General features: G+C 41.8%; 1 protein-coding gene across 1 annotated transcript in view; it reads left to right on the forward strand.

Annotated features, from left to right (window-relative positions):
* PTPRN2 (protein tyrosine phosphatase receptor type N2) overlaps positions 1 to 18,931 on the forward strand; it is a 604,238-nt gene that overhangs the window by 148,437 nt on the left and 436,870 nt on the right. Inside the window, exons 4-5 of the mRNA XM_081882780.1 lie at positions 16,675 to 16,792; positions 18,464 to 18,626. Of these exons, the coding sequence (XP_081738906.1) occupies positions 16,675 to 16,792; positions 18,464 to 18,626 (281 nt within the window). The remainder of the gene's footprint in view (positions 1 to 16,674; positions 16,793 to 18,463; positions 18,627 to 18,931) is intronic.

Raw genomic sequence — 18,931 nt, forward strand, 5'->3', positions numbered from 1 at the left:
AGTCACCTGCTTTTGCTGAGCCCCTGAGAAGCTTATCACCATCAATATGCCATTCAGACTTCCTCTGAGATGCTACAGAAGTTCCTTTCAGGAGGTGTTTGTTCTGCTAGTAGCAATATTCTGCTGTGGAGCTTTACTTGTAGTGACATCTGGTGTCTGTTCATTGCACTGCAAGCTTTTTTTGATATGTAACCAATCCCCAACTCTACTATTCCTTTGTAAAACACCAACCAGAGATAGCCAGCAGTATTCATTGCTAATAATTTTTGTGCTGCACTTAAAATTCAAGCTTGTTCATACTGCTGGTAAAATCAAAGAGGTTGTGTTTGTGAGATAGAGGAACTGAAAAGACTAAAATAAAAGAAAGGTAAGAAAAGTACATGTATTATGGGTAGGGTTTCATATTATATGTAATGAATTAAGCTTTCTTATAAGATTTATAGTAATTAAAATTTTAGCGGCTACTCTGTGATATATACATTACTTTTTTTTTATCCCTAACTGATTTTGCACTGCAAACACCAAAGAGGTGATTCTATGAAGTATGAAAAAAGTAGACAAATAATGTGTTGGCTATTCTACAGTGTTCATGAGAAGAATAAAAATTTATAATTTACTTTAGAAGAGCATGTACATAGGCATTGCTCTACTAGTGTATAAAGTACTGAAAATTTGATAGGAAAATCTTTTAAATGTCACATTTCACCATGGATTGGCCCATTAAACAGTTTCCTTACCAATGATATTTCCTATTACTCATTCTGTCTAGTGTTACCATTGTAAGAACTCAGAAAGATGAGGTTAAGACTAGCCATATTGAATTTGTATGCTGCAGTTCATTCGAAGATCACTGGGAAGTTCACATCATAAAATTACAGAATTAAAAAACAAAACAAAACACACAAGCAAACCAATAACCCGTCTCCCACAAGCACATTTAAAGGTAAAGGGACCCCTGACCATTAGGTCCAGTCGTGGCCGACTCTGGGGTTGCGGTGCTCATCTCACTTTATTGGCCGAGGGAGCCGGTGTACAGCTTCCAGGTCATGTAGCTCTGGCGAACCAGAGCAGCGCACAGAAATGCCATTTACCTTCCCGCCAGAGCGATACCTATTTATCTACTTGCACTTTGACGTGCTTTCGAACGTTAGCAGGAGCAGGAAACCGAGCAACGGGAGCTCACCCCGTCACGGGGATTCGAACCGCTGACCTTCTGATCTGCAAGTCCTAGGCTCTGTGGTTTAACCCTCAAGCGCATTTAAAAGGGCATAAATTGTCCATAAACAGGCCTTTAGCTGATTAAACAAATGTTTTTGCTTGACACCTAAAGGTATGTAACAAAGGCACCAGGTGCCATCACCTTTCTAGGGAGAGCATTCCAAAAATGGAGCCACTGCAGAAAAGGCCACCTTCTAAAACTCTAATGGAGGGAACACATGAAGAAGGACTTCTGATGACAACTGCAGGGTCCTGGTTGGTTCATATGAGGAGTGGTGGTCTTTGAGATATTGTGGTCCTAAACTGTTTAATGTTTTATAGGTCAAAACCCACACTTTTAATTGGGTCCAGAAACAACAAACTAGCAGCCAAGTGCAATTAGGCCAGGATTGGTGCAATATGCTCAAACTGTCTTGCCCCGGTGAGCAACCTGCCTGCTGAATCCTGCACCAGAATCTCCAAGAAGAGGAGACTGGCAATTGGTCAGTACCGTAGTTAATCAGATTTTCTGAATCCAGGGAGGGTTTCTTAAAGAGTGGGCTTACTACTTGAGCACTACTTGTCCAGTCCTTGAGCCTTACCAGCTGAAACTCATTCAACACAACAGGACTGGACAGTGCTCTGGACACCCCTTGAGATCGATCTGCTGTAACAGCAGAGTCAAGATTCCAGTGGTTGCAAGTGATTTTGTCCTCAATGTTCTTTGCAAACGAGTCACAGTCAGCTACCATCAGTTCTTCCACCTCCTTTGGGACAGACTGTAAGAGGCTCCACAATACCTGTAAAAGTTCTCCTGGACAGCACAGTGAGGATGCAATGGAGGTTGCAAAGTATATCTTTTTTTTTGCTGCCTTCACTGCCACTAGGTAGGTTTGATTATGAGCCCTCACTAGTGATTGCATTTGACTGGAGTTTTTTCCCACCACTTGTGTTCAAGGAGAGGGAAATGAGGGAAAGCAGCCTATGGTTACATTCTTGTAAAAAGAGATAATAAAATAAGATTCCAGCTTTTCCACCACATCAAAAGTATGGTAATAAGATTGTACTTTATAGTCTAGAAGATACTGTATCACATTTCCTTGCTATTCAGTCACCATGCAAGAGAACTCTTCATCTGGAATGATGGGAACTAGCATTGTAGGAGCTTTTGAAGCTGTATCTGCAATGTTCATGCCTTTCGAAACAGAGAACTATCTAGACTGTGTTGACGCAGGTCAATCAGCCACTCCAGTTCCTTTGGGGGGAAATGAAGCTATATTGAGCGATGCCTTGTTTTGTTTTTGCTACTTGGTTTGTTCTGGTGCAGACAGAGGCTGGGGTGATATGCTAGTCAGGTGGGGAAAGTCATCTAGCTGTGCCCTGAGTTCTCAGTTACCTGCAATAGCTTCCTTTTGCTCTTTTTAACTCACCAGTGCAAAAGATAGAGACACCTGTTCAGTGTTGATTTTATAGTACAGCCAATGTACAGTTGCATCTCATTTCATTGTAGGGAGATCCAGGTGTCTGTGTAGTTTTGTGCCTTTGCTCCGCATTCAAACGCCAGTATCTTGGAAGTGGGGGATATACTTTCCCCCAGATGAACATGCCAGCTAGTGACTGTTGTGTTGTGCAAGTGTCGGGGCAACTGCTGGGAGTACCTTTGACATTGCTAATAAGCAGCCTCCCATGTTTGCGTTGTGGAGTAACGCTTAAATTCTCTGGCAGACATCCTTTTTCTGTGCCACTTAAATTTGGGACGGCGCCTGTGCCCCTTTAAAACAAAAATGGGAAAAGGCACAGTTGGAATCCTCTCCCTTGTAACAAGTCAAAGGTGTCATTAATGGGAGCTAGTATCAAGTCAGACGACTGGTCCATCTAATTCAGTGTTGTCTATATGGACTGCCAGTGGTTCTTTGGATTTCCGTCAGGGGTCTCTCCAAACCTTGCCAGAAGATGCTGAGGACTGAACCAGGGGTTTTCTTTGTGCAGAGCAGTTGCTCTCCTACAGAGTGATGATCCTTCATTATTAATTAACTATTATGTAGGAGCCACAGGTGAGAGCTGTAAGCATGTGACACCCCAGGAATGGGTTTGACTGGCCTGCTAAACCAGGGGAGGGTAGCCGATGGGTCTCAAACCCTGAGTTAGGGACTTCCCCTGCATGTGAAGACAGGCTCTACCACTGGAGCAGATGGGACAAGTACTCGGTTCAGTGGTCAAGAAGGCGGTGTCTTCATGTGCTGTAGAAGGAAGTGAGGGGCAGATGGGGCTCTTCTACCTGGGAAGGAAGCCCATCTAGGAGAAGGAAAAACTCTGATCCTAAAACCTCCACTGTGAAATCATCTTCAGGAGAAGAGAAGGCTAAGGAGTAAACTCTACACAAATCTGGAGTAGAGTCCCTAAGATGTTTTGATGGTGCCTTGTATACCTTCTTCCAGCAACTCCTTCAGCCAAGCTGGTGCCAAATGTATTGCTCTGCTCAGCGAGGCTGAGAGAGGGGTGGGTCTTGTCATCTGGGCAGTCCAGGACCTCCTTACACACTGACCAGGCTTGCACATCGTGGAAGGTTGCTTTGGGGCTGCTAACACAGTGGTTTGGCTTCAGCCCCAGAGACACACTCCATTGTCTTTTGAGACAGGCGGATGGCAACATTATGTAGTATTAACTCTGTACAAGAGTTGAAAATGCATGTCCTGCTCCCAGTTTACAATCTAAAGAATTACTTCCACATTAAAAAAAGAAAAAAGAAGAATGCTCAGTAGCATGGAAGCTAAAATGACCTTAGCATTTAACTGCAACATATTAGGAATTCTGGCAGTGAGGTTCAGACATCTCATTCACTGCCATTAGACCAGAAGATGGAGCCATTAGCTTGTTATCCAGTGGTTCGACATCATCACTGCAGCTGGTCAGAAAGAGGTACTACAGTTTGCTAACCCATCAGATGTCAGGTGACACCATGAACCAATGGAAATTCAACTCTGGGCAAACTCCTCAGTCTATTATCAGATTAGTTGTCACCAGTGTAGTCCTAGTCAGTGTATTTATGCACCACAAATACATTTCTGCTCACAGAGATTCACAGAAAACAAAGCAGTCTACAACAACCGAATATAATCATAACATAAAATATCTCTGCGGAATAGCACGAACCATTCGACAATGAACGATTCATTTAAAATACACCCCCCAAAAAATAAGCACAAAGCTTACCTGTAGAAGATCCATTAACAATATTCTATAACTTCACATTTTATACTTAGACCCAGCACTCCAGAAAGCCCCCACACTGTTCTTTTGGCAGTGGATCCTTATGAAGGCTCCCTTTCCTGTTACAGAGCTGATATATTATATAGACAATCAGATGGCATATGGAGCTGTATTCCACATATGCAGCAATGGAACTTTCACTGGGTCTCGTCACAGATACTATAGGTGAAAGGAAAGATGCCTGGCCAGAAATACATAACAACTGTGAAATAAGACCTCTCTCCCGCCCCACCCACCAAATAAAAAGTGTCCGCACCCACTCACACTCCTATGCGGACAATATAGCTGCACCCTGCAGAACATGCAGCCATCAAGTTTGAAGTAGGATGGCTGTCATCTATTAATGCCTGACGTAGGCTGCAGGAATGGAAAGAGCACCATACCTGGTTAAAATGCTGCTTGCTGCTCAAGGCTTGCATACCGTGCCAGCCTGATTTGGCTCAAGCACATGATTTGTAAGGGAAGACAGCTGTATTTATTTTTAAAAAGAACTCTGATGTACCAACACAAAGTAGAAGTATCTTTTCTGAACAGTTAATCATGGTAAAACACATTCTAGTTTCTGTTCTGCTGGTGCCGTGTCAGGAGTTCAGGAGTTTACAAGTGGTAACTCGGGATAACTCGGGAACTTAATTCATTCCAGAAGTTTGTTCTTAACCTGAAACTGTTCTTAACCTGAGGTACCACTTTAGCTAATGGGGCCTCCCACTGCCGCTGTCGCATGATTTCCATTCTCATCCTGAGGTAAAGTTAACAACTCGAGATGCTACTTCCGGGTTAGCGGAGTCTGTAACCTGAAGTGTCTATAACCCAAGGTGTCTGTAACCTGAGGTACCACTGTATAGATGACTTTGTGGGGGGGTGGGGTGGTAGAAATGGTTTCAAGGACTTTGATTCTGTTGAAAGATTTGAACGCTACCCATGACTGTGACAATTCTGTATACTGTTGTCTCTGTTGTTATTATTCCTCCTACCGTATATGCCAATTTTTGTCTCATAGACCTCCAAAGTGCTGAACAACATATTAAGACAAAATATACAATAGAGCAGTGTTTCCCAACCTTGTGCCTCCAGCTGTTTTTGAACTACAACTCCCATCATCCCTGACTAGCAAGACCAGTGGTCAGGGATGATGGGAATTGTAGTCCAAAAACAGCTGGAGGCACAAGGTTGGGAAACACTGCAATAGAGCACCATAAAGTGCTGTAAATCAATCAGCATCAGAGCAAAGCAATTATAAAGCAGCAAAACCACAACACAGGAGTGCCAAAAACACAGCCTCCTCCCCCCCCAATCCGAAGACATTTTTGTCACTCCTAAGATTCAAGCTTAACCTATTTTGATAATTGGCATGCATAATAAATGGGCTGCTTATAGCATTTACATGGATGTAAGTTAGTTTAAAAAATCCCATCAGTACTGGCAAAACATGACACTTACTGTCACCCCATGACAAGTAAATATGCCCCTAAAAAGCATATTCGTTAACACAGTCTATTTTCTCAGGCAGCATTTGTGCAAGCAGAAACTCAGAAGGCATTTTTTCTGCTACCCATTCGTTTGCAGTGTGTCAGTGCCCTGGGCTAGCACGTGTATATAGATCTGCCAATACAACAGGAGGCTTCTTGCCACCTCCACCCCCCACTGTGTTCTAAGATAATATTACTTTTTATCAATAGAGCACACCTTCCCCAGATCTCCTGGTGCATAGGAATTGGCTTGGGCAATCAACTATTTCCTGTTTCTCTAGTCAACAACTAATTTTCAGTAATGTATTTCAACTGACTATTATCCCCAAAGGATCAGCTACCTTGTCTCTGCCCACAAACTCCCACCTTCCTTCCTAGGTCAAGGGATGGTTAGCCCCATAAACAGCACCAGAGGCTTCAGGGACTTCAGCTGTACCTCTGGTTATGAACTTAATTCGTTACGGAGGTCCGTTCTTAACCTGAAACCATTCTTAATCTTAGGTACTACTTTAGCTAATGGGGCCTCCCATTGTCTCCATGCCACTGCCGCACAATTTCTGTTCTCATCCTGAGGTAAAGTTCTTAACCCGAGGTACTACTTCCGAGGTGAGCAGAGTCTGTAACACAAAGTGTTTGTAACCCGAGGTGTTTGTAACCCGAGGTACCACTGTATATCCCTGTTTCCCTCTGTCCATGTTTCTTCAAAGGAGCAAACAAGGGAGGTACTTTTTATTTTACCTTTTTATTTATTGAATTTGTTCCTTGCCTTATCTGGCCCAGTTTACAGCCAGCCAACCAACAGTCAACCCCACGACACACAGAGAGACATGAAAACCAAGAGGTAAAATAAATACATTAAAAACATCCTGTCCACTTCAAATAGGACACTGATAGTTAAGGGCCAAAGACCTGGTTATAGAGGACAGTTTTTACCTAGCACCAAAAGATATCCCCAGGGAGGTTTGGCTGGCGCCTTCGTTATACACCTTTAGGCCTCAGGCAAAATGTACTTCTTCAGCCAGGCCATGGCTGATTAACATCTTATACCCCTTTTTAATGTGTTGTGTGTGTGTGTGTTACTGTTTCTTTCCCCTTGTCTTTATCATGTATCTCGTGCTTTTATATTGCAATTTTATGTGCACTGCCCTGAAATCTGCAGATAAAAGGCGATATACAAAGTTAATAAATAATAACAAATAATAAATGAAATAAAGATTATATAATGAGGGCACCAGGCAATAAGACTTAGTATATTTTGTCAAGTTTACGCTTGCTGCTCCTGAAAATGCCTGGCATTGTTTCTCAGCTGTATCTGAACGTGCCTGATAGGTTTAGGGCTCGTGCCAAATTTCCATCTTATTTTAATAAAATGTTTGATATGAGCCAATGTCCCCAGTCCTTTTGGTAGACTGGTGCCCACTTCAAAGGCTGCCTCTCCAACTGGTGCTAATTGGCTTCATTGCTGGCAGCCTCAGAACACAGAAGGGGGCATGGAGATTGAATTACACCTGCACTTTTTTGTATACATCTGCTGTGTTTGTAAAGTTGTTGTTTCTTGGTCATTCTAAAGCAAATTCATGGTGGTGGAAATATGAAGACTATGAAATGGAGTTTTGGAGAAAATAAAAATTAGGACTATGTACCGAGCCAATATATAAAAGGATCTTATTCTGTGGTGGCCATTATTATATTATGTACTGCAATGTCATAATGGCTCAAGATTCAGCTTCAGGTTTGTGATTTCATGGCACCTGAACCTGCTATTTTTTACCAGTGCACTGAGAGATTTGAAGCAGGCTCAACAAACCTGGCTGAGGAGCAATTTGGGAGCTGGTATAAATGGACATCTTGCTCAAGGAAACCTCTCTCTACCACAAGTCAGGCACATGCTCTAGTCCTCGAATGCAGTAGCTCCAACTTCTACTCTTTCAAGACTCATGCATATCGGTTGCACTTATACTTAGTTATAAACCTTATCTCCATGTTTCCAGCTGTCCTATTTTATGATGTAGGAAAAGGCTGCCATAGGCTGGTCAGCAGTTGTTGTACCCTTTCTGTCACTTGCATTTATTTCTTGAAACCAGGGTGAGGAAGCTCCAAATGGACTGCAGCTTCCATCATCCCTGCAAATTGCTCATGCTGGCTAGGGCTGATGGAGTTGTGGTCCAACAAAATGCTGACCAAAATCAGCATTGGCTGATGCTGGTCTAGAAAATTCTTCTGGATTCTGGAAGGACTTCTGCTGAGCCCAGTTCTTTGGCCTGGTGACTAACTGGTTCCTCCACTTAGAATACATTGCTCACACCTCTCATTTCTAAAAAGGTCTGTATTTACTCAAATGAAGTTGTTGTTGTTGTTGTTTAGTCGTTTAGTCGTGTCCGACTCTCCGTGACCCCATGGACCAGAGCATGCCAGATACTCCTGTCTTCCACTGCCTCCCGCAGTTTGGTCAAACTCATGCTGGTAGCTTCGATAACACTGTTCAACCATCTCGTCCTCTGTCGTCCCCTTCTCCTTGTGCCCTCCATCTTTCCCAACATCAGGGTCTTTTCCAGGGAGACTTCTCTTCTCATGAGATGGCCAAAGTATTGGAGCATCAGCTTCACAATCTGCCCTTCCAGTGAGCACTCAGGGCTGATTTCCTTAAGAATGGATAGGTTTGATCTTCTTGCAGTCCATGGGACTCCCAAGAGTCTCCTCCAGCAGCATAATTCAAAAGCATCAATTCTTTGGCGATCAGCCTTCTTTATGGTCCAACTCTCACTTCCATACATCACTACTGGGAAAACCGTAGCTTTAACTATACAGACCTTTGTTGGCGAGGTGATGTCTCTGCTTTTTAAGATGCTGTCTAGGTTTGTCATTGCTTTTATTTTAATTACGTGACTGCTGTCACCATCTGCAGTGATCATGGAGCCCAAGAAAGTAAAATCTCTCACTGCTTCCATTTCTTCCCCTTCTATTTGCTAGGAGATGATGGGCCCAGTGGCCATGATCTTTGTTTTCTTGATGTTGAGCTTCCTTCTGTATTTTGTGCTCTCCTCTTTCACCCTCATTAGAAGGTTCTGTAATTCATCCTCACTTTCTGCCATCCAGGTTGTGTCATCGGCATATCTGAGGTTGTTGATATTTCTTCTGGCAATCTTGATGAATTCTGCATATAAGTTAAATAAGCAGGGAGGCAATATACAGCCTTGTCGTACTCCTTTCCCAATTTTGAACCAATCAGTTGTTCCATATCCAGTTCTAACTGTAGCTTCTTGTCCCACATAGAGATTTAAGAATACTTATTTCCCATTTGTTTTTAGTAATACAGGAACACTTTGCGCAACTTTTCCCAACCTGGACTACATCTCCCATCTGCCACAACTTTGTGCCGCAGCTCAGGTCAGCTTGATGCACAGCTGACGGTGTGCAGTGGGGAGTTAACGTCCTGAAATAATCTTCAGGCTGCTGGTGATGTTAGATGAAAATGATAAAGAACCCGTTCAAACACCTACAGACTGTTCCATTTTATTAATGAAACTCAATGGAAAACGCGGGAGATAGTTGAATGAAAACCAATATAGAAGCCAGAAATTAAGTGTCTACCTAGGGACCAGATGGAGAACTCTCTTGACAAAGTGTTAGTATAACTCAATAAATCAACATTTTCAGAGCGGGCCAAAAGGGACAGGTTGTGCCTTACTTGCCATATAATCAGTTGCACAGAATTTAAAGAAAAAGGGGGGGGGGCATTAAACAAGGCCACATGATTGGCACAAGGCATCAGGAATTCTTCAGAAATAAAAAAAAGCAGTGTGCATTGTGCCTAATGCAAGCATCCAACTGTGAGCTGAACTGAGGTGGGCACAGCCCACCTTCAGAGATTCCTGCTTTGATTCTGCGTCCCACCCCAGTCCTCTGCCAGCTGCTACTCCCACTTACCTTGGGGAAGAGGAACAAGGTAGCAGCTGGTGAAGGGTTCTAACAGAACCGCTAGGTTGCCTGCGCAGCTGGAAACTGCACACAACATCTTTTCTGCTGGGGAATCACAGGCAGGACCCAAGCCATATGACCCATTCCCTGGAAGGAAATTATATTCTGCAAGTCATTTCCTGCTAAATGGGTAGCTCACCAGTCTTTGCTGGATCCCTGTGTTGGCTTTTGCCCTGTCTCACACCCTCGGGAATATTTTGGGCTCGGGAGCTGGGACAGAGTAGCAAACTGTAAGAAAGGCAGGAAAACCAGGATTCCTCACCTGTGTGTGCCAATGGCCATGTAAGGAGGCTCCAGAACTGTGGCTTGGAAAAGCATCCTGGGCAGTGAAGATGCTCCAAGCCTAGATTGGCCCCACTTGGCTCCACTGGCCACTGGGTTATCCAAGGCGGTTTTCTGTTTGCCTGAGCAATAATGCACACTTCCTAGCTCTCATTCCTGAGCATAAGCTGGGCTCCCTACTTGCTGACACCTCTGACTGCTGCTGTCTACAACTCTGGCACGTCCTGAGGTTGGCATTTTGGCTTTCAGGCATTACATCAAAGACTTGGAGAGCCTCCTGCAGAGCCCCCATCAATACATTGCACATGGTCCAGTTTTACTATTCAAAGGGTGCAAATGCTTTTTTTCCCCCTAGGGTGAGCACAAAGCTGCTCACCCATCAACGAAATAAGTGGGCTCAAGCAGGGCACACACTTTCCCCTCGCTTTCCCAAATGAATGCAAAGACATGCTATGCAAAGGTCAGTATTTCGAATTAGGATAATTTTATGCTGAGTGGTAACTCAAGACTGCCGACAAATTGCGCAGAAGCCTTCTCTATTACGTATCGCATAAAGCTGGCAGATATTATGCCGAAGTGACAGGAGAGCTTAAATAAAGCAGCCTGATGGAAACTGGAAGGAACTATTAACAGTAGACGGTAGAATTCCCTATTATCTGCAGCTTGGTTATTCAAAACATCTTGTTATCAAGATTGACTTTGTGTCCCGCATGCTAATCCTCTTCCCATGTAATCCTGTGTAAATAGCATTCCTGTTTATCTGAGCAGTTGCCCTCTATGATGGAGGATGGGTAGCTCCCCCATAATTACTATTGTAGCCCTCAGCTTGTGTTGAGGGTTAAAATGAAAGTATTGCTGCCGGGAAATATTAGAAACAATGAGAATTTAGTTTGTTTTGGTAGGTGCTAAAATCAGCCACAAGAAAGGCCTTATCTTTGGTGCATAGATAAATATCTAACATAGAAAAGAGATGCTTTCTTTTCTTTTTTGAGCAAGTCGTCTATTAAAACATGTGAACCTCATTTGATTTGTTGTTCTTAAGCTCTGAAAATGGGGAATGGGAAGGAGAGCGAATGCTCCTTCTCTAGGGAGTCTGGGAAGGCAGCCTGCGGAAAGTCACATCTATATGTTGACCTGTTAGTTGTGAAAACAAGAGAAGAAAGCCAATCACATACAATTCCGCAGACATTCTGACAGCTAACAGAGGCATTAGCAATTTGCAGCACACATGACACAGGGGCTGCAAATATCCAAGAATCACACTGAAGAGTTTCCTCACTGAAATAAAATAGTAGGCTAAAGAAGCAGGAGGGCATAGGAAAATGGAACATATCATCGTTCTGTATGCTGAAACTAATCTTAGGGCACAGCTTGAAAAAGGGAGCCATGTAGTAAAAAGGAACGTGTAATATTTTGTTTCAGAAGCGGAAGACACAGCAGTGCACTGGTAAATGGCAATACACATTTGTGTTCATTTTTTACTGTGGATTTTGGGTTATGGGATACGTGGGCTCAAACAATGCACACAGCAGTTTTCCATTTTATTCATGCCATTTTATTCATAACCCCACTTATTTCATACATGTTTGAAATAAATGAACTGCTTAATTATTGTAATGCCCCAATGGATTTGTTACTGCATGTGTTTTAATTATGCATTGATTTTATAGTTGTAAACTGCTTCGGAGCAATTTTGGCATATGGGCAGTATATAAATGAAATAATAATAGCAGCAATAATTTTGTACGAAAATTGCTTTTTATGGGTAAGGTTCTCAAACAGTAAGCTCTTTTAGGAACTTGGTAAGTCTGCCGTGTTCCACTGTCCTTGCAGGTCACTAATCAGGACCTCTTCAAATAAAAGTGCAAATAAAAGACTAATGCTGTAGGCTGGAGACTGATACTTCCTCTATGGCTCATCACATTGCAGCAGCAGACCTACCAGAGAGGAGTAAACAAAGCCTCTCCAGGGCTAGCCCAATATGTCTTGCTATCTGAGGCAAACCAGATTGTGTGCTCCGCCTCAGATTTCTATTTCTGGATCTTAACTCAACTGGTAGTTGAATCTTACTTCAACTCAGTTAATTGGAGAGTATCTTCCACTGTACCTGGGTAAAGGGACCCCTGACCATTAGGTCCAGTCATGACCCACTCTGGGGTTGCGGCGCTCATCTCGCTTTATTGGCCGAGGGAGCCGGCGTACAGCTTCCGGGTCATGTGGCCAGCATGACTAAGCCACTTCTGGCGAACCAGAGCAGCTCACGGAAACGCCGTTTACCTTCCCACCGGAGTGGTACCTATTTATCTACTTGCACTTTGACATTCTTTCAAACTGCTAGGTTGGCAGGAGCAGGGACCGAGCAACGGGAGCTCACCCCGTCTCAGGGATTCGAACCACCGACCTTCTGATCGGCAAGTCCTAGGCTCAGCACCTCTATCCTAGCCCACTCCCCAGTATCTGCTGCCTGAAGCAGCTGACTCACTTTGCCTAATGGTAGGCTGCTCCTGCTTCCTTCGCCCAATTTCAGTTCTGGAACAACTAGGGTTAGTTTTACTTGGGGCAAAATTCGCAACCAGGAGAAGTTACTTCCGGGTTAGCGGAGCTCGTAACCTGAAGTGTTCATAACCAGAAGCCTTCGTAAACAGAGGTACTACTGTACAGGGAGAAATGTTGGACTACAGTAATACAATTTTCTCTCTTTGTGTTTGCTTCAGGCTTGGATTTGGAGGGAGAGGGGGAGAGAGAAAAATTATGCGTAGTTCCTGGGCATGCCAAGCTGCTTGCAGAATTAATACTTAATTTCTGTGTGTGCGTGTGTGCGTGTGTGCGCGCGTGCGTGCACACATGCACGCACATGCTTCTCAAAAACAATTTTACAAAATCCATTCTCTTTCTCAAACTAGTCTTCCTTCCCCGAGCATCGCTACTTAAATCATGCAGCATTTCAGTTTATATTTTTTGTTGCCTTCAAGCAATAACTTGCCGGGTCCATTGTCTTAACTAGATCCCTCAATGGAAGAATGTGGTTCTGCATTGCCCATCTGTGGGAATTCCCAGTTGGAAATATGTACAATGTAGGCAGAGCTCCAGCAGGGATAGATAATTGGTAGTTGTGTGTCCCACCATACAGTTCCACATTAGTGACATGGAAATAATATGTGTACAACGGAACGACTGTGATCCTGCTCAGCCATCGGTGTTAAATTGTTATAATTGAGTTGTGGGCCAGGAGCAAGCCTGTAGGTGTGGCAGGCACAGACAAAAGGGACAGGAAATTGCCTAGTAGCGTCATTTGCTGTTGCTCAGTCTTAATTTTGATTACAATTGTCAGCTTGGTATTAGTGCTGTTGTGTGAGCTGTTTTATTGCAGACCGTGTGGGTGAGATTTCCCCCCCTTTCCAAAAATGCAGCTGATTGTTTTAGGCAATACTAGTTATATTTTCAGTGAAACTTTTTCCATGGAACGTGTTGAATAGTAGGCTATAAAGAACCAGTGCATTTAGAAGCAAGTTTATAAATCAGTGTAAAAGTAATCCTTTTAAAAGTAATAAACCTGATGTGTGGCAATTAACATTATTACCACTTGTTAATTTATGAATCACCTTTTGCACATGTTACGAGGCGAATTGCAAACGTTATCATAAAAGCAGCTAAAAATAGTTTTTAAACTAGCCCAAAAGTTTTGACATGAACAGCTTTACATCCAGCTGGAAAGACTTGCAGAAGCAAAAATACATTCTATTTTTTTTCCTGAACCGACAGCTGCAATACAGATGTGCACTTTTAAAAAGCTGCTTTCCCAAGCCTGTTCTTGAAATACTTTTATGTAGATTTTTGACTCCTGTAGATGTTTTGGATTGGGTCAGCAGCTTAATGCAAGAGGCCAGCCAGTCTGGCATAGTGACGGATTGTTAGGAAGGTCTGCACCAGATCTTTGTTTTAACCAGAAAGCTATGGATGAGGCACGTCTCCCTGCCTAACCTGCCTCTTAGAACTGTTAAAATATTAACAAATATGCACAAAACTCACCCTCTTCAAAGGAAGAGCAGGATAAAAAAAACCTGAAGAAAAAAATATTATAGCATTTTCAAGTATTAAATATTAATCCTGGAGATACAGTGTTAAAGATACTGTAGCTCCAAAAGCCATTCCAATATGCTCACAGTGACTTATCCCCAAACATAGCATTTTAAAATGAGTTATGGATTAACACTTTAATCTGAAACACATTTTCTAGAAAATAAATTAAGGATGTCTAATTTTTCAATTTGCTTTCTTTAAAAACCACATTCATTTCAGTTTATGTTTTAAAACATAATCACATTATGTTTCCTTCATTTTAATTGTACTCACTTTCATTTTATCTTTCTTTTTCTTCTTCCTTTTTATTTTAATGGAGACCCAGCCTGTCTTTTGGTACCCTTCCTCTTCTTGTACATTTGGTGTTTTCCATCTCGTGGCATTGAAATATCAGGAATTCTACCACCTCCTTTCTCCAGAATATCAGATTTTCCATTGGACAAAGACTCCTAGACTCACTGACCCAAAATCCTAGACTCCTAGACTCACTGACCCAAAATCCGAGGCAATGGTTCCAATGTAAAACTAATTTGGAAATGAAAATTTATTTTTCGTATTCATTTTGAATATGAACATGGAATGCCCTAACATCAGATGTCAAGGAAATAAACAACCATCTGACTTTTAGAAGACATCTGAAGGCATCCCTGTATCAGGAAATTTTTAATGTCTAATGTTTTACAATTATGTGCTGTAAACTGCCCAGAGTGGCTGGGGAAACCCAGCCAGATGGGCAGGGAATAATAATAATAATAATTTTGATGTTGAATGAATTTGGATGCATTCATTATGGTTTTAGAACAAACTCATGCCCCTAAAATAGACCTCCATTGATTTTAATGCTTGTGTATTGCCTGAATTCTGCACATGCTCCTTATGCTATGAAACTGTCTAGTGATGGTCTAGCACAGGGGTAGGCAACCTAAGGCCCTGGGGCGGGATGCGGCCCAATTGCCTTCTCACTCTGGCCATTGGATGGTCCGGGAATCAGCGTGTTTTTACATGAGTAGAATGTGTCCTTTTATTTACGATGCATCTCTATGTTATTTGTGGGGCTTGCCTGGTGTTTTTACATGAGTAGAATGTGTGCTTTTATTTAAAATGCATCTCTGAGTTATTTGTGGGGCACAGGAATTCGTTCATCCCCCCCCAATATAGTCCAGCCCACCACGTCTGAGGGTGGTGGACTGGCTCACGGCTGAAAAAGATTGATGACCCCTGGTCTAGCACATGTAGAATTGCCTTTTGATCAAATAGAAATATGTTCCAATGAATAGGATGCATTTCCAAGTGATTTGAGATGCACCTGAAGTTCAATTAAACGTGATTGGTGGCAGTTTTAATATAGTAATAATTGTTATCATAGATGTGTTCTCAACTCAACAATATCTGTATTAGTGGATAGTATTTCAGTAAGCGGACTTAGGTTGGGGAAGCTGAATGTCAATAATTACCAGGAAGCGATACATTGTTAATAATAATAATAATAATAATAATAATAATAATAATAATAATAATAATTTATACCCCATCCTCCCCGGCCAGAACCGGGCTCAGATACTGAATAATTACATATACTGTAACTCCAGGTGGTAAGCCTACATAAATTAAAAGTGTTAATCATAACATTTACAAATCTAACAATTATTCTTGGAGTTGTATAATTATTGTGTGATCAGTAGTGCATGTAATTAATGCATAATTGCATGGAATTTGCTTTTACAGTGACACCTTGCCCTTGTTTAAAGGTCTCTGTTGCAACAGTTGAGTGTAAATAAAATATGAATTGGTCTTCATATATAATATTCCACTGTCCATTAGAACAGTTAGCACTAGATCAGTGTTATTCATACCTGGGTGTGCCTACCTTTTCCTGAGCAGGTCACAGAAAAGGTTTATGGAAAATATACAGTATTGTGAGCTTGTTGAGATAGTAGTCCTCCTTGAAAAGCCACTTTCCATTATATTGCTACAATTTAGTTTTGAAACTTGGCATGACTTGTATTTTTGACTCACTTATTGTCAAACACCTCTTCTTTGTAACAAAGCAGTAAATACTGTTTATTACAGTAAAGCTGGTTTATAGGTCCATAGTGACTAAGAAACACTAAAATTCTAAGACTAATCTCCCTTTTAAATCTCATCGCAACACCCACCATCTTCTTAAAAGGCTTCAGTATTTCACAAGAAAGGTCTGATTACCACAGTGATTTTTGCAGGGGAAGGAAATCTGCAGCTGTAACAAGTAGAAAGTTTGTTAAAAATCTTGCAGAAGTTGAAATTTCTGTTCATTATAATTGCTTTTGTAACACAAGATTGAGATGTCCCGTTTTGTTTTGTTTTTGCTCTGTCAAAGTACTGAGTTTCTAAAACTGTATTTTGCACAACTGTTTTCCAGGTTTTACCTGGCAAGATGATTATACACAGCATGTTATTGCCCGTGAACTCTCATATCTCCATAAGATTCATGATTGGCACCCTGAGGCATTCTCATCAGAAGAGCCTGATGCACAGAGGTAAATACCCAGGCATTTTATGTATCATAATGTTTTATGTTCTCGATTATGGGAGATGAAAATCTTATTTATTTATTTATTTAAAAAACTGGTATGTTTGGCTCACATTACAAGTTCAGGATCTCCCCTGTACTGGCGGGGCAGTGGGAAGCAGAGATCTTATTGGCACATGTGGTGGAGTTGCACCAAAGTTCATGAATTTTGGAAACAAGTGAATACAGAAATCTGTACACTTACAGGTGAAAATGTGATCCTGGATCCTTCACTATGTATTTTGTCTGCTATTGATAATGGTAGCGCAGATCTTGTATGTAAACAGTTAATTGTAGATCTAGTAGCTGCTCCATTAGTGATTGCTCAGGTCTGGAAAGAAGCTTCATGCTATACGTAAGCAGCTGGTTCAAGAAATTTTTTGCGTCAATAAGACACCCCCATGTATAAGACGAAAAATACAGTATGTTCATTGCTATCTCAGAGAAACTGACATGTAATAGTCAGGTGCCTGTGATGTTGTTCCTTTTGATTTCACCTCCAATTCAGGGTTATTTATTAAACTTATGACATCACAGTCACATGAATGGCACATTCCTTCAAAATATGATTTTATTTGGCAGCATCTATAAACAGGCAAGACCTTTTATTCCCCACCCCTATTCCCTTCATTGTACAAGGTAAGTTAATGGTTATTATGACCAAAGAGAACCTATACTTGGCCCAAAGCCTTACTATTAAAAGTGATGGAAACACTTCTAGCTCAACCTGTTCTTAATTCTTTCTGGAAAGTCAAGACCCTCTTGTTCAGTTAGTTGCTGATTAAGGGAAACCTGTCAATCATGGGGCAAAAGAGATGTAATCATATTGGGATCAACAGAAGATTGAATGGAAGTGACACTTGATCAGGATAAATGTACACATTTTAACTTTATCTGTCGTCTATGATCTGGTAACCTCTAGGTTAGATTACTGCAATGCATTATATGTGGGGTTGCCTCTGGAGATGGTTTGGAAACTTCAACTGGTGCAGAATTTGGTGGCCAGGCCAAATTCCCACCAGGAATTTTGGAATGCTCCAGATAGTTGAGGGACTTTGTTTTTAATCTTTGAAGGACAGTGTTAACCATCCCTCCATCCCAGGCATCCATGCCAATACTAAGTAAAAATAAAAACAACGGGCTTGTTTTGTTCTTCCACAGCCCTTTGACCCAGTGGAAGCTTCTGTTAGCGAACAGGCAGAGAGGGAGTTTTTGTTGATTCCACTTTCCTTTGGCTGCCCCTGTGCCCCTCCCAGATCTGTTCAAGGGGGTTGGGGACCCCTTGTAACAGCATGGAGGGAGGTGCAACAGATTGGAGGAGTAAAAAGGAATCTGTGGAAATCACGCTCTCCTTTCAGTTCATGGAAATCTCTGTTGGATCAAAGAGCTTTCTGTCAGCAGAGGGACCCTATTTGATCCAACCCATTCTTATCAACCATTTCTGAATATATCTTATTGAGCTTGTGTCTTTTTACTGAAACATTGATATTTCAAAATATTCTAGTGTATTTCACCTCTCAAAAGTATTAGTTATATGTTGCTGGGGACTATATACTTAATATTCAAAGGTGTTGGTTAATTTCTGAGTCCATTGCATGTTTTATAATGTAACGTTGTTTAACTTTATTTCAACTTGCAGGTCCACAAAGCAGAAAGCTGAAAGCAACAGGAATTTAGGTCTGGAAAAGGATGTGAACTTTGCCAAGTCTCCTCAGCAATACCTTGCCTATTTGGACATTCTCTCCCAGTCTGCAATTCCAAATTTATATTCAAAGATAAGGGGCAACAAAGCCTCTCTTAAGGTACGGTGGTTGTTGTTGTTTCCTCCTGTTCTTCCTTCAAACATTTCTTTTTCTTTTTCTTTGCTGTTAGACTTTGCCATTTTTGTGATATTCTTCCTAGGAGGCTGGCCTGGGGGTGTATGCAATCTCACAGCAGTCATTAGTTTTCTGGCCAATGCAAAACAGTGTTACTGATTCTCCTTCTATGATTGTTCTGCTCCACCAGACTGACCACTGCTGGTTATAATTAAAGAACAGGCTGTAATGATCTCTGGCAGACAAGCAAGCCCCAATAAGAATTAAGGACTCTCTGGCAGTTTTATGTA

Source organism: Podarcis melisellensis (genome assembly GCF_964234715.1).
Source record: "Podarcis melisellensis genome assembly, chromosome: 12".
NCBI classification, from domain to species: Eukaryota; Metazoa; Chordata; class Lepidosauria; order Squamata; family Lacertidae; genus Podarcis; species Podarcis melisellensis.